Here is a 13,683-nt window from a genome sequence, read left to right on the forward strand (position 1 = left end):
TATGATGAACTTAAGAAGAAGACGTACAATCGATTATAGACACTTAGACTTCAATTTAAGCAATGGCGGATGTGGTGTTTGAATGAACTAATGATTCCTATGTACTTGCTGAATGCTTGATTTCGAATCCGTGCTTATCTAGTACTTCTTGATCCAATTGCGTTATTTCTGGGATCCCTAGTCTGTACTATAATTCAGATACTTCTAATTATCATGGAACAGCAACACTATCTCGCGGAATATAACCTCAATAAAATAACCGTAACCAGAAAGAATAACTTAACCCACTGAAACTCTGACCTGGTGGTTTAAGCATCTTCATTTGGAAGAATTATGACGCTTTATTTTTGAAACCAAATGTAGCGGTTAAAATATCGACGACCTTACAGAAGATGAAGCACAGTGTAATTAACTATCTCCAACTGCCGAACCAGAACTAGTAAATAGACAATTGTACAGGAACCCGTTTATTCATTAGTTACAGTAAGTTAACCCACTGGTACAAGAATGATGGTACGATATCAATTACAAAAGTCTAAAGAACAAAAAAGGCATAAAAGTCTCCACAGTTTCTCTGTTTATTACCACCGGCCTTCAGTTTTAACCATAAACCTCAGACATCAAACGACACAACTACGCAATCGCTTACGATATGGTGATACGAGCGCTAGAAAATGAAACAGTACAAGATCAAGACCTCGAGTTGAAGGGTCTTTATGCAGAAGAATTTTAACGCCTCAGAGTGAAAGCAGAGATACTTTGGAAGTCACGAGGCCGATGTTCTTTCTAACAACCAGAGAGACAACTAATGAAAGTACACCTGATGTCCGGACAATGTGGGAGGACAAACCAAGTAGCTCCGGAATTGAGGAGATACAACTTGGTGGTGCTCGCATTCAGTGAAACCCATTGGACTCAAGCTGGACAAAAAAGGTTAGATTCGAGTAAGATGCTGCTGTACTCTAGACACGAAGAAGCAAATGCTCCGCGCAATCAGACAATTGCTCTGACACTGCTCAAAAAATCACGAGAAGTAATTATAGGATACGAATCTCATGGATTCAACATCATCAAAGCATCCTTCAAACACAAAGAAGTAGGGAATCATGATGAATGTTATCCACTGTTATTTACCCACCAAAGATAGGAATAAAGATGACAAAGATAAGTTTTACAAGAAACTGCAATCGATTGTAGAGAAGTGTTCAGGAAAATACCTGATCATCCTGATGGGACATATGAACATCCAAGTCGGAATAGACAACACCGAACAAGAAGTTATCATGGGACTACATGCAACAACTGGGAGAGAACAATGAGGATGACGAGAGGTTTACAAACTTGTGTGCATTCAACAAAATGGTTATAGGTGACCCTGAATTTCCCCACAAACACATACACATAGCTACATGGGTTTAACCTAATCACTCTGCACTAATCTTTGTACTAAATAATATACTTGTCAAAGTAAATACGTGGATATTTACCTAATTATCGTATACTATGGGAGAATTCATAGTGAACGGGAAATTAAAATTAACCACACTCGTGCATTATCTCAGCCCTCATATAAATCGAGTGGTTTATTTGGTGCCTCCTTGTATCAATGTTTGTGTCTAAGTATATAAGAAAAACTAAGTTTATTAAGTAAATATAGCACACAGAAAAAACTACAATAAAGTATTAACCTTCAGGAGAAATTTGGCAATAGATTATTCTTTACTGGTGAGGGTGACTTGGTCTACGTAGCCTAATTTCTCCGATGATTCATTTTCGCTATTTCATAGATATGAATTATAAAGTCAAGAAACCCTTATATATATTTCTGATGGAAATTTATTGAGTGTGTCATTAATTTAAGTGCCTTGAGGTATTTTTGTCGTATTTACTCCCACTCCAGAAACCATACATGTTTAGATAGACGATTACTAGATGTATTTAACGTGTCTCAATCATCTCTCTCAACGCTATTTCACATCACCCATCAAGCTGCTGTTTTACGTGGCACTTCTTCTTACTGTTATCGTGAATTAAATATTATATAAGTGCCTTTGTTAAATCTTTCTGTAGATTTCGAATTAATTTGTAAATCTGTGTATACTCAATTATGGGGAATACTCCGACTCACTATAAAAGACGCTTTTCTGGAGACGTTTGTGGCAGACTCCCTAACTCAACACCACCTGGTGTCAGTGTTACTATCCCTCCACCGAAAAAACGAAATACTCATAGTTTGACAGTAAGTAACTTTTGATTGCCCTTTCAATAGGTTGATAACTTGTTTATATTGTGTAAATATTCGTTAGCAATTAGGTTGGCGAACAAGCTTGAATGATTTTATGTTCTATAGTGAAACAAAATGCTTAGATTATTTATGAGTGGTTTATGATATATAGTCATGTTCATTGTTTACTTTGATGTAAACTTCTGAGCGAAACAAGTATGGAATTAGATTAAATACTTATCAACCATGATACGTAGTTGTGTCGCATTATAAAAGAAATAGTGCTAGCAATGTTAACCATCAAGTCGCTACCAAACAACTAATGTATAGTTAAAAATAAAGATATGAGACTTATCAGTTCATTCTTATATGGCTAATCGAATTTGTATGCTACTAAACAGCCTCGGACTAAATCTTTGCATCGGATGTTTTTAGTTTCTTTTGGTGATTCTCTTTCATGATACCATCAGTCTTTTTAGATCCAGCCACTCGTAGACAATTTAGGACCTGGCCTAAATGCATATATATCATATTTGGGAAGCCTCATTTCGGAGAAGTGAGGAAGCCGAAAAAAATACGAAGAGAAGCAAAAGAGAGCAAGTAATATGAACCACCGTGTAAGGTTAAATAAAGAAACACCAGCTTAAAAAGGACAAATAAAATAGAAAAACACCAGCCCGTTTCTATACTAATATTTTCATATAGATATATGCACGGATGCTATTGCAACTGATTTTAAGCCGTGTTACCAAATGTCTACGGCTAAACATTATGACTATCTCTCCGGTCCTAAACACAGAGTTTAAATCTACGCACACGAACTTCACGAAGCGATGTTATTCCTTCGTTTGGCTGCCATTCATTTTCTCCCAGCCTACTCCCATACTAGTCACTATTACTCATTTCATTGGCAGTGGCTAGATATCGGTAGCACATCTCAATCACATGAATTGACGAAAGTCTAATGCTTCATCAATCAGTTTATCTTTCCTACCTAATGCCTTAAACCTTACCTCATCACTTACACGATAGCTCCATCATACACAAGCCATACCATAAATACACTTATAATAAATTGATCGCAATCTGTTTATGTCTTCTACGCTCATAGCGAATGCTTTCACTGTCTTAACTTTATGGTACTTACGTTTCCCGAGAAAACTCTGGGTTGTCAATTTTCTCCAAAGAAACTAAACGCTAAACACCAAAAACTACACGGTCAATTTAGTAAATTATTGGTCATGTTCATCCGGAACTCGTTTAATTGTGCTAATAAATTGGACAACCCACAAGGAGAAAATGCCTAATTATTCGTTAATTCCTCATTCTGTCGAATAATAGATGTATAATCTAGTATGGTTTCGGTTAAATGAATTATTGTCTATGAGTTAGGAATAAATATTTTGTATTGTTTTCTTTTGTTTACCTCTACAAACATTGTTGCACACTTCAGTTTTAGTTCTAGCTAGTCAACTTTCATGAGTGACTTACTTGTCCGTCCGCACCCCCTCCAATCCGTGATTTACGGATATACGTTTCGTTTTGTTTATCATTAACAAGACCAAAGAATTCACCTCTTAATTCCAGTTAATCAGTAATCACTATTCAGTTGTTTGGTTGTTCATTTCTTTAAAGTGACCTGAACAACTTCACTAAAAATAAATTTTTGATGTGACATTTTCTTACAGTCGATTGGATAATCTCTTATATATGTACGTGTATATACACCATGAGTAACCAGTACTTTTATTTCAAAACTTGACCTAATTCAGTTTTACAAAAAAGAGTTGAAATCGATCAAATATATCTGGCTATTTTGTGGTGTCTAATTTAAACTATACACGACAGTATTATTATCATTACCTAATTTCTCTCTTAGGATTTATCACGTTCTGCTCCAGCCGATTATCCTAATAATGAAATGTCAGTAAACGACGACAATGTTAGTCCTAATGACAAAGATACAATCTCAATTGATGAAGCTACGTCAATGATGCGAGCTGCCAGTCTACGTGAACCTATCAATATAATCGATGCTCATGATAATCTTGATAATAATCGGTTATACAATGTGCTACCATCTGCCAAAACGGTAACGTCAACAATTTCTAGTGGTGATGAGAAAATTTCCAATTTTCTTCACGAAAGACCATCTAGTGCAGGTCCATTATATTCAACAGATGAACAAATAATGTATAAGCATAGTCAACCACAAATCATTTTAAATAATGTTTCAAGAGATCGTGCAAGAACTTTACCATCCAGAAAGTTGGTTGGCTTAAAACTTCCTACTGTTTTTCGATGGAATGGTGGTGGTAAAGATATATATATTAGTGGAACTTTTAATAACTGGGAGAAAAGAATCCCTATGGTTAAAAGGTAATTTATTTTGTGAAATAAATATCTCTTTTTAGTTCATTTTGTTCTTGTATTATAATAAAAAGGAATGTTATTTTACACCTGTTTTATATCATAATCAAATTTAAGTTCATTTATAATTGTCCCGATTATCCCGTTGTTGATGACTTGACCGGAATTCAGTCAGTTTTAGTTGGTATATGTACATCCTGTGAGAATTGTCTCGATATAGCCAATTGTGACACGAGTTTGTATAGAATAGATAGAATGTGGCTAGCAGTACAAACCTGGAAGCGCGTTTCATTCTATTTGGAGCTCTTCAGCCACATGCATCTGTATTCTATAATTATTGTTCACTCTAAGACTTGAATCTATTACCTTTAGTTTCAAAAGCTAACCCATTATCCAATTGGCTAATGAGTCCGATAGCCACTCACTTAATTTTAATCTAATTTGTAATCCTTCGGAATATCACATTGTTTATATTTTGATTGAAATCTGATCAGTCTTAGTTGGTATATATTCAGGTACATCCATCTATCAAGTCCCAAATAGAACAAAATGCTCATCCTCGATTTCATTACCAACCACATTCCATCTATTTTATGCAATCAAATATGTTTGAATCCAGCCATTATGCGATTAAATGACAAATGATCAGTAAACTTTATCAGGTCAGATTATTAGGACACTGAATAATCATTCTGTTAGTTTATGATAGCAAATTTCATCAATGTATCAGAAGAAGAGACTCTTCAAAAAATATTTGTTCGAATTATATGAATCTAACCAATCAATGAAGACCGATTGATACCGTTAATCCTTAATCGGACAATAGAAAATGTAGTTTTGCATCGTGTAATTAGTTGAATTCGACAAATTTGAAGTGTCAGATGGGTTTTGTGGATATTATAGTAATTTCAATGGTTAAGATCATGAGTCAGTTGAAGCTAGACCACCATGGAAAATCTGAAAGCACCGGATGGCCGTTTTGTCCTATTGTGGGACTCCTCAGTAGTGATGCTTGATAATTTGATTCTTTCCTATTGGAATTGTGATGTTTGCAATACCAGATTAATTAAAGTATCTCCTAGTGTTTAAATAATTTTTCTAGCCTAGTTAACTAAACAATAATTTCCATACGTTGTTAATTTGTTACGATACATTGAAATAATCTATCACTTTAATGAATATAAGATCTCAAAATGATAATAATGATAATGATGGTAGTAGCAGTAGTAGTAAATTTTCCAATAACTATAAATCATAACATTATAGAGGTTATAATGGTGTCAAGGTTATGAAATGTAAGTATTATGTGTTAAATGATGCCCATATATATTCTATTCTGAATAAATGAGTTTTGATTCATTATTTTATTATGAATATAAAACAATCGGCTATGTGTAACAAATTGAATGGTAAAGTAGTCGAAATAATGTAATAACAATGGTAATAAGAAGGAATAAATATTGAGAATGTGATTCGAAAAGGCGGACTGAAAAGTTATGCATGCTAGGTTACTGGTACACGAGATCTAAAAGAAAATAAAGAGTGAATGCCTCTGTCCCATTATAACTGATTCTGATTCATATTAACTAATGTCTTTAATCACTGATGAAAGTTATTGCGTGAATACCAACTAACATTAGCTCAAATCGATAATCATTGACTTCATGAACTGATACCATGTTTTGATTTGGTCACTTCTACATTTTTGTTAACTTACTTCTATACCTGTCAAAATAAGATTGATAAATATGTCGTCAGAAATTCTTGATTGAAACATAAATATTTTTTAAAACGAAGTATATAGTCTCTGTTTTATTTACCTTCAACGTTGCTTACCGCATAATCACTATTCAACTTACATTAATCAATTCATCCATATTATAAGTAGTCAGTTTGTTGACATTGACTTTTTAAGTATACTAATCAGTTATTTCTTCTAAAAACACTATTAATAAGTATCATAGACATTGAAAAGTGATATTAATGGGATTTTTTTAAAAAAGAAGTATTATAATCCATTAACAGTTTAAATACTTATGTTATGCTTTGTAACCATTCATAATTATAAAATGCTTTGTGTTATGATAAGCTCTATATTTTTTTTCATATTCATTATTGTGCCACCAAATGCCCTGGTACGGCCGAGAGTGAGGAGAGATCGCTCTCCCTCTCCAAATGCTCTCACATGGCCACGCGTATATAGCCTCTGCCAGGGAAGTCCTACTCACTGACTTCTCGCGACGGGGGTGTTGTTTACGAAATTGAGAGGACGAAAAGCGGATGTCTGGCACTTCAATCGGGAAGGTGGACACGAAGAGTCCACCTAGGGAGTTGGAAAACCCTGATCCAAAAGCATTGGTGCACATGGGCTCCAGTACCCTGAGGGAACAAATGGCATATGAACCAATTATTGGTCACTGACTACTATGGGATTGTATCTGCTGACGTTGCTTCACCGTCTTGTGGGTTAGACCTTTAGGTCGAAGGCTCGGGGTGTGGCCTCCTAAGAAGACCCTTTGTGTTGGTCTGGGCACCCGTCCAGTATCACAGCCCACTCACAAATCAAGTGACCTGTGTGGCTTATATGCATTCGGTACCCCTTTGTACCAATATTTATATGTTCAAATAAATAAATAAATTCATTATTGTTAAAATGTTATAATAAATATTACCAAGTTTTTGTATTTCATGATCTAAAAAGTTTTAGGTCTACTTAATTAGAGAAGGTCACAGAATACTACTACTACTACTACTACTACTACTACTACTACTACTACTACTACTACTACTACTACTACTACTACTACATATTGGACAGAAAGTATTATTGTGTAAAAAAACATTTACTCTCTTCAATTGATGGTTGTTTCAGTTCTATAGTTTAAAAACCTGTATTTCATAATGGTACAATCGATTTGATAATGTTATGAGTTACGATTTTGCGAATAAATTTTCGGTCGCTGAAATAAAAGAAAAGAATGCTGATTGATAGTTGGAGTGGTCAACGGATGTCGGTTTATGAGACTGAATTATTGACATAAATCTTAAAGAAAATCGCTTTCTATTAAAATAGGCTTCTCGTTGTAATAACATAACATGCTTCTACACAAATATTAACACAAAAGTAAACGTGACTAGAAATCATGTAATAAATAAACGATTAAAACATGACAACAATAGGACACTCACTTTAGAAAGAACTTGATGCCTAATCATAAGCCGTAATTCTTAGTTTAAGCGAAGACAGGGAGTGTAAATCTAAGTGTAAAATCTAAGAACCATACAGTAAATACTTCATTTGCAAAATATCAGTCAATCGTCTCAGACTTCATTGTTCCTTCGTTTCTACACCAATCATTCTCTGTTCTCGTTCTCTTTTCCTTAATTTTTTTAATCTGCTGCCAGGTATTTCACTTTCGACTGATGATACATACTACTTATATCTATGGACATCAGTAGCACACACCACGGAGTACCAAAGTTTAGCCTAAAATAGCTGGTCATTGCTTTCTGATTTTCAGTGATGATGCCCTAGTTAATGTCTTAGTTAGGAAAAATTTCAGATTGAATAGATTTATACAAACTACCTTATTAAACTAGGATTGATTGAGTTAGAATGACATATTCGATGCCCGAAAATAGATTGACAATGACAAGAACTGGTACATTTTTCTTGATAATTACGCCTCTGTATTATGATGGTGTGACAACTTGAACTGATGTGTACATTCGACAGGTTCTTTGTTGCGTATGACTGACTATATATAACTAAATTTTCTTCTGTTATTTTGTCCATTATTCTTATTGTGTTATTTCTCTTAGAAACTCAGGAGTTTACGTAATTATTGATTGTAAACCTGGTATTCATCAATATAAGTATTTCATTGATGGGGCATGGTATCATGACCCAACTAAAGTGAGTGAGTGAATAGTAAGCGAAATATTTTGGTTTTTAATGCTTTTTTGTTGTATAATACATCCTTCGATGAAGTAAAATGACTGTATGAATTTCTGATATTCTTGACTTGAAAGTTCTAAATACGAGTCTTTCATGCATTCAACTTAAGAGACTCACAGAATTATTGATTCCACTGATGACGAGCTCACAATTGTTTATAAATACTTGATCTGTTTTGATGATGGTTGTAGTGGTTCTCGATATTGATATTGATTGTTAGTTGTTTTGAGTCACATATGTTCTTCAGTTGTAGGAATGTTGCCCTTGCTTTGCTAATTCTTGGCTTTATATTCGCATCGAGTCCTCCATGCTTATCACTGATACTGTCCAGGTACATGAAAGTCTCCACCTCTTCTAGAGCTCCTCCATCAAATGTGATTGGGTTGGCCATGCCGATTACTCCGATTGTTGGTGGAGTGATAGTTATAGGAAGGCCTGTGTGTAGCGCTTCAATGTCCATTGGGTTCAGTGAGGTTAGTTTATTCAAGAGTTCTTCAAAGTGTTCCACCCACCTGTTCCTCTATTCTTGAGTTTGAGTGATTGACTTACCTTCTTTGTCCATGACCGGTCATTCTGGTTTCCCTGTCAGTTTCCTCGTTGTGTCATGTAGTTGTTCCATATTTTCTTATGCAGCAGCGTTTTCCACTGTTGTTGCTAGGTTTTCGATATATTTCTGCTTATCGTCTCTAGTGCTCCTCTCCACTTGCTTGTTTGCTTCTGTGTATTTGTTCTGTGTCTTGATTTTCTGCTGTCTTGTTTGACTGTTGTAAGTTGCTGTTTTTTGTGCTTCCTTACTTGAATTATGTCAATGATTTTGACAGAGATCTATTTCTTACGATGATGCTTCTTGCGGTTCAAGACCTGTTGACACGTTGACGTTAGTGCATCTTTGGTTTCTTTACAGTTGTCCTGCATAGTGGTTTCTTCTTCTTTGAGTAGATCTTGTAAAACTTGGAACCTGCTGTTGAGTTTGTCAGTATGTCGAAGGAAGGCTGTATTGAACCTATTTAATACTGATTATTCAGTTGTTCAGTGCTCTTTCAGCTTCAGGTTCATCTTGGTAACCACCGGATGGTGACCTGGGGCCATGTCAGCTCCTCTCCTGGTTCTCATCTCTTCCATGAATCTTCTGAATATTTTAGTGATGCAAATATGATCAGTTTGGTTCTCTGTAGAGTGATCAGGAGAGACCCATACAGCTATGTGTGTGCGTCTGTGGAGAAATACAAGGTCACCTATAACCATTTTGTTGAATGCACACACAAGTTTGCGAACCTCTCGTCATCCTTGTTGTTTTCTCCCAGTTGGTGCATATAGTCCTATGATATCTTCATGTTCGATGTTGTCTATTCCGACATGGATGTTCAGGTGTCCCATCAGGATGATCATGTCCTTATAAGTAGTGAGGCAGTGACTAGATTCCGCAGCTTCGTCAACATCTAACATACACGTTGAATTAATCGAATCCTCTATATTGACTCTTGCCTTCTTGCTTTTGTTGGACGCAATCTTAGTCGAAGGTGTTTCGTCGACGATCTGCCTCAAATAAAGTTGGAAAGCATCAACCTTGGCCTCCTCTACGAAGATTAGTCAGTATATCGTTTACAAAGTATTTTTATGTATTTTTTTTTGGAATAAAAATAAAAACATATAAGCATATTATAATTTTTTTCAAAAAAATATTACATACAGTAAAAAGATAAATCGAGATAATGTAAAATATCAAGTAGTGCCTTACGTGCAATAATAGTTTGAATCTTACTCTTCTACCGGAACGCGTCGTCTTAATTTTATTTTCTGATACTATTGAAGTATCATCGTGTGTGTTGACTGTCGGTTGAGGTATTATAAGCGTAGGAGTCGTGTTGTGCGATTTTACCAAAGGGGAACCGACGTAAATAGGATTTCCTTCTAAATACGCTGCTTTTAAGCGATCGATGCTGATGCTATCGTTTGTTCCGTTCTTATCGACCATATAGTACTTGGGTTCGCTCTGAAGAACTCTGAAAAGTCCTTCGTATGCTGATTCAAATGGTCGTCGATGCGAGTCTCGACGAACGAAAACGTGTGTACTATATCGTAAGTCAGGTTGAAAGCGACAGTTGACTGCGGTCGAGTGGAACGCATTGCGTTTAAAAGCCTGCTCGTGTAGGAGAGATCCTTATTCATTGAAGATAATGGAGGATCCACGAATTCTCCTGGGAGTCGAAGTGTCGTTCCATAAACGAGTTGAGCTGCAGTGTATCCAATGTCAGCTTTCACTGCATTGCGAATACCTAGTAAGACGAGTGGAAGAGCGCCGATCCACTGTGAAACGTTTGTAGCTGATAGCGAACTTTTCAGTTGGTGGTAAAAACGTTCTACCAACCCATTTGCTTGTGGGCAGTTGGCGGTCGTTCGGGAGCGAGTGATTCCTAAAAGTCTGGTCAGACGACGGAAAAGTCCAGATTCGGACTGACGTCCGTGGTCTGTAGTGATAGTTGAAGGACAGCCGAAGTTTTCTAACCATCGTTTGACGAAGGCGCGGGCCACAGTGATGTCCATGATAGGTACTGCTTCTGGCCATCGAGTGAAACGGTCTACGCAGGTTAAGAGATAAGAGTATCCATTTGAATCTGGTAAAGGTCCTACCAAATCCAGATGAACATGGTCGACACGAGCATCGTGAGTTTTAAACGAGCCTAAGGGACATTTATTGTGTCTGATAACCTTAGATTTTCGGCAGCTCACACAGGAGCGCGCCCACTTCCTCACGTCTCTATTCATGCTAGGCCAGCAAAACCGTTCTGCTATGAGCTTGATGGTTGCATGGACACCTGGATTAGAAAGTTTGTGCAACGTATTGAGGACGTTGCGTCGATAATGTTTCGGCATGATTGAGCGAGCCCTACCTGTAGATCCGTCACACAGTAAGGTTTCTTTACCTGTTCCCATCTGTTTGATGCGTAACTTGAGGGTTGTAGACGATAACTCGTGCTGAAGATCAGTGTCTTCTTTTGAAGCTGGGCGAGTTTAAGAAGGTCGATTCCTTGTAAACTGTTCAAGGAAGTTATGCGGGACAAGTCGCCTGCGACTACATTCTTTGCTCCAGAAATGTGTTGGATGTCTGAAGTAAACTGCGAAGTGTAGTCTAGTTGTCGAGACTCATGAGGTGAGTACTTGTCAGAGGACGAGCTTCAGGAGAAGGTGAGAGGTTCATGGTCAGTGAAAAGGGTGAATTCACGGCCTTCGATATAGTGTTGAAAATGTCGTACAGCACAATACATAGCTAGGAGTTCCGTACCGAATGTGCTGTACTTCGATTCGATGTCTAGCAACCGTCTAGAGGAAAATGCCAAAGGTTGCTGGGAGTTGTTAACCCACTGTTGTAAGACTCCTCCGATTGCTGAGTCGGATGCGTCTTCTGCGATACTAATGGGTGCCTCGGTGTCCTGATAAGCAAGTACTGTTGTTTTAGCGATCAGTTCCTTAACTGTGGAGAATGCTTTTCGTGTAGTGTTGTCCAGATTGATGGATTTCACATTTCTACGAAGTCAGTCGGTTATAGGTGTCATAAGTAATGCGCATTTCGGTATGAATCGTCTATAGAAACTTACTAGGTCGTTAAACGTTCGTAATTGCTTGACGGTGGTCGGTTCTGGGTAATCCAGAATGGCCGCCACTTTGGTTCTAAGGGGTCGGATACCTTGAGCATCGATAGTGTATGCTAGAAAGTCTTATGAGTCGGTCCCGATTTGGCATTCCTGAACGTTTACAGTAATGCTATGTTTTTGTAGTCGTTCGAAAACAAGATCCAGATGCTTGAGATGTGATTCTCTGTCCGGACTTGCGATTAGGCAGTCGTCAACATACACATGTACGAAGTTGAGACCTCGAGAAACGTCGTCTATAAACCTTTGGAATGTTTGGGTAGCGATTCTGAGACCGAAAGGCATTCGCAAAAATTCATGGAGTCCGAAGGGAGTAATGATGTCGGTTTTCGGTATGTCGTCAGTGGCCATGGGAATTTAGTTATAGGCTATAACCAAGTCGGTTTTCGAAAAGACAGTTGTACCTTACAAGGTAGCTGTCAAATTGTGAATGTGGGGCAACGGGTAACGATCGGGAATGGTTTTCGCATTCAATCGCGGTCCTGTAGTCGTGATGTGATGTGTAACGTTGCTGGTTACACACGGCTGTGTTTGTTGAATCCCAGAATACTTATCGAGTAGTGGTTGATAAAGTGGGTCTATCGTGTGCTTAATTGTGACTGGAGATAATCTGCAATCAGAAAAAGGAGTTACGCAAACAGATAAATTAGTGCTTCCGTCTATTAGCCTCCGTTTGAGCGTATCGATGAGTAGCTTTCGGTGTTGTAGCAGGTCTATACCAATGATTGGCATAGAAACATCTGCAACAACGAAAATCCAATGTATCGGTTTGCGTAGACCCACGTTAATGTAAACGTACATCTTACCATATGTTGTGATTGCCTTTCCGTTTGCATCTTGTAAGTCTAGAACCGATTCGTGAAGACGATCGTGAGAATTTGCTGGAAGAGTGCCAACTTCTGCGCTAGTGTCGACGAGGTAGCGAACTTTCGTTATTACATCTGTGACGTATAGCAGACGGCTGTTTTCGTCGGCTACGTTTGCCGTTAACACGTGCCTGCTTGGAAGTTTCCCGAGTTGTTTTTCGTGTCGATGGGTTTTGGGTTGTGAAAATTTCGGGATTTTCTGCAACTTCTGGGAGACGTTCCATACTGGTTGTGATACCATTCGGGGTTAACCGTCTCTCGTGGTCTAGAGACAGATCGCTTACGTGAAGTGCTTCTACGTGGGGTGTGTGATCGCTTACGGTCGTTACGAAGATTAAGATAACGCGTGTGTGACATAACTCGGTTATGTCATTCTGAGTCGTGTGAGGCTTTTCTTCGACTGAAAAACCTCGGCAGTAGAAGATTTCGTAATTTCTGAGATACGATCGGCAGATGCAGCTAGCTCGTATAAGGCGTTGTTTTGAAACGAGACCAGTACAGCTTACACTTGTCGAGGATGTTTAGATAAGAAAATTTGTCTGAATTGGCCATTATCGAAAGTTCCTCGACTAATTACTTCTCCCATGCTTTGCAAGATGTCTGTCGCAGAACCAT

At 37.6% G+C, this 13,683-nt stretch overlaps 1 protein-coding gene across 1 annotated transcript in view; it reads left to right on the forward strand.

The window, feature by feature from the left end:
* Positions 1-2,107: 2,107 nt before the first annotated feature.
* The window catches only part of PRKAB1_1 (Protein kinase, AMP-activated, beta), a gene marked incomplete at its 5' end in the record, with an annotated part of 59,475 nt that continues 47,899 nt past the window's right edge, over positions 2,108-13,683 (forward strand). Inside the window, 3 exons of the mRNA XM_035731538.2 lie at positions 2,108-2,239; positions 4,104-4,603; positions 8,417-8,510. Coding sequence (XP_035586051.1) covers positions 2,108-2,239; positions 4,104-4,603; positions 8,417-8,510 — 726 coding nt within the window. The remainder of the gene's footprint in view (positions 2,240-4,103; positions 4,604-8,416; positions 8,511-13,683) is intronic.

The sequence above is a fragment of the Schistosoma haematobium genome, chromosome 1 (genome assembly GCF_000699445.3).
Source record: "Schistosoma haematobium chromosome 1, whole genome shotgun sequence".
Lineage (NCBI taxonomy): Eukaryota > Metazoa > Platyhelminthes > Trematoda > Strigeidida > Schistosomatidae > Schistosoma > Schistosoma haematobium.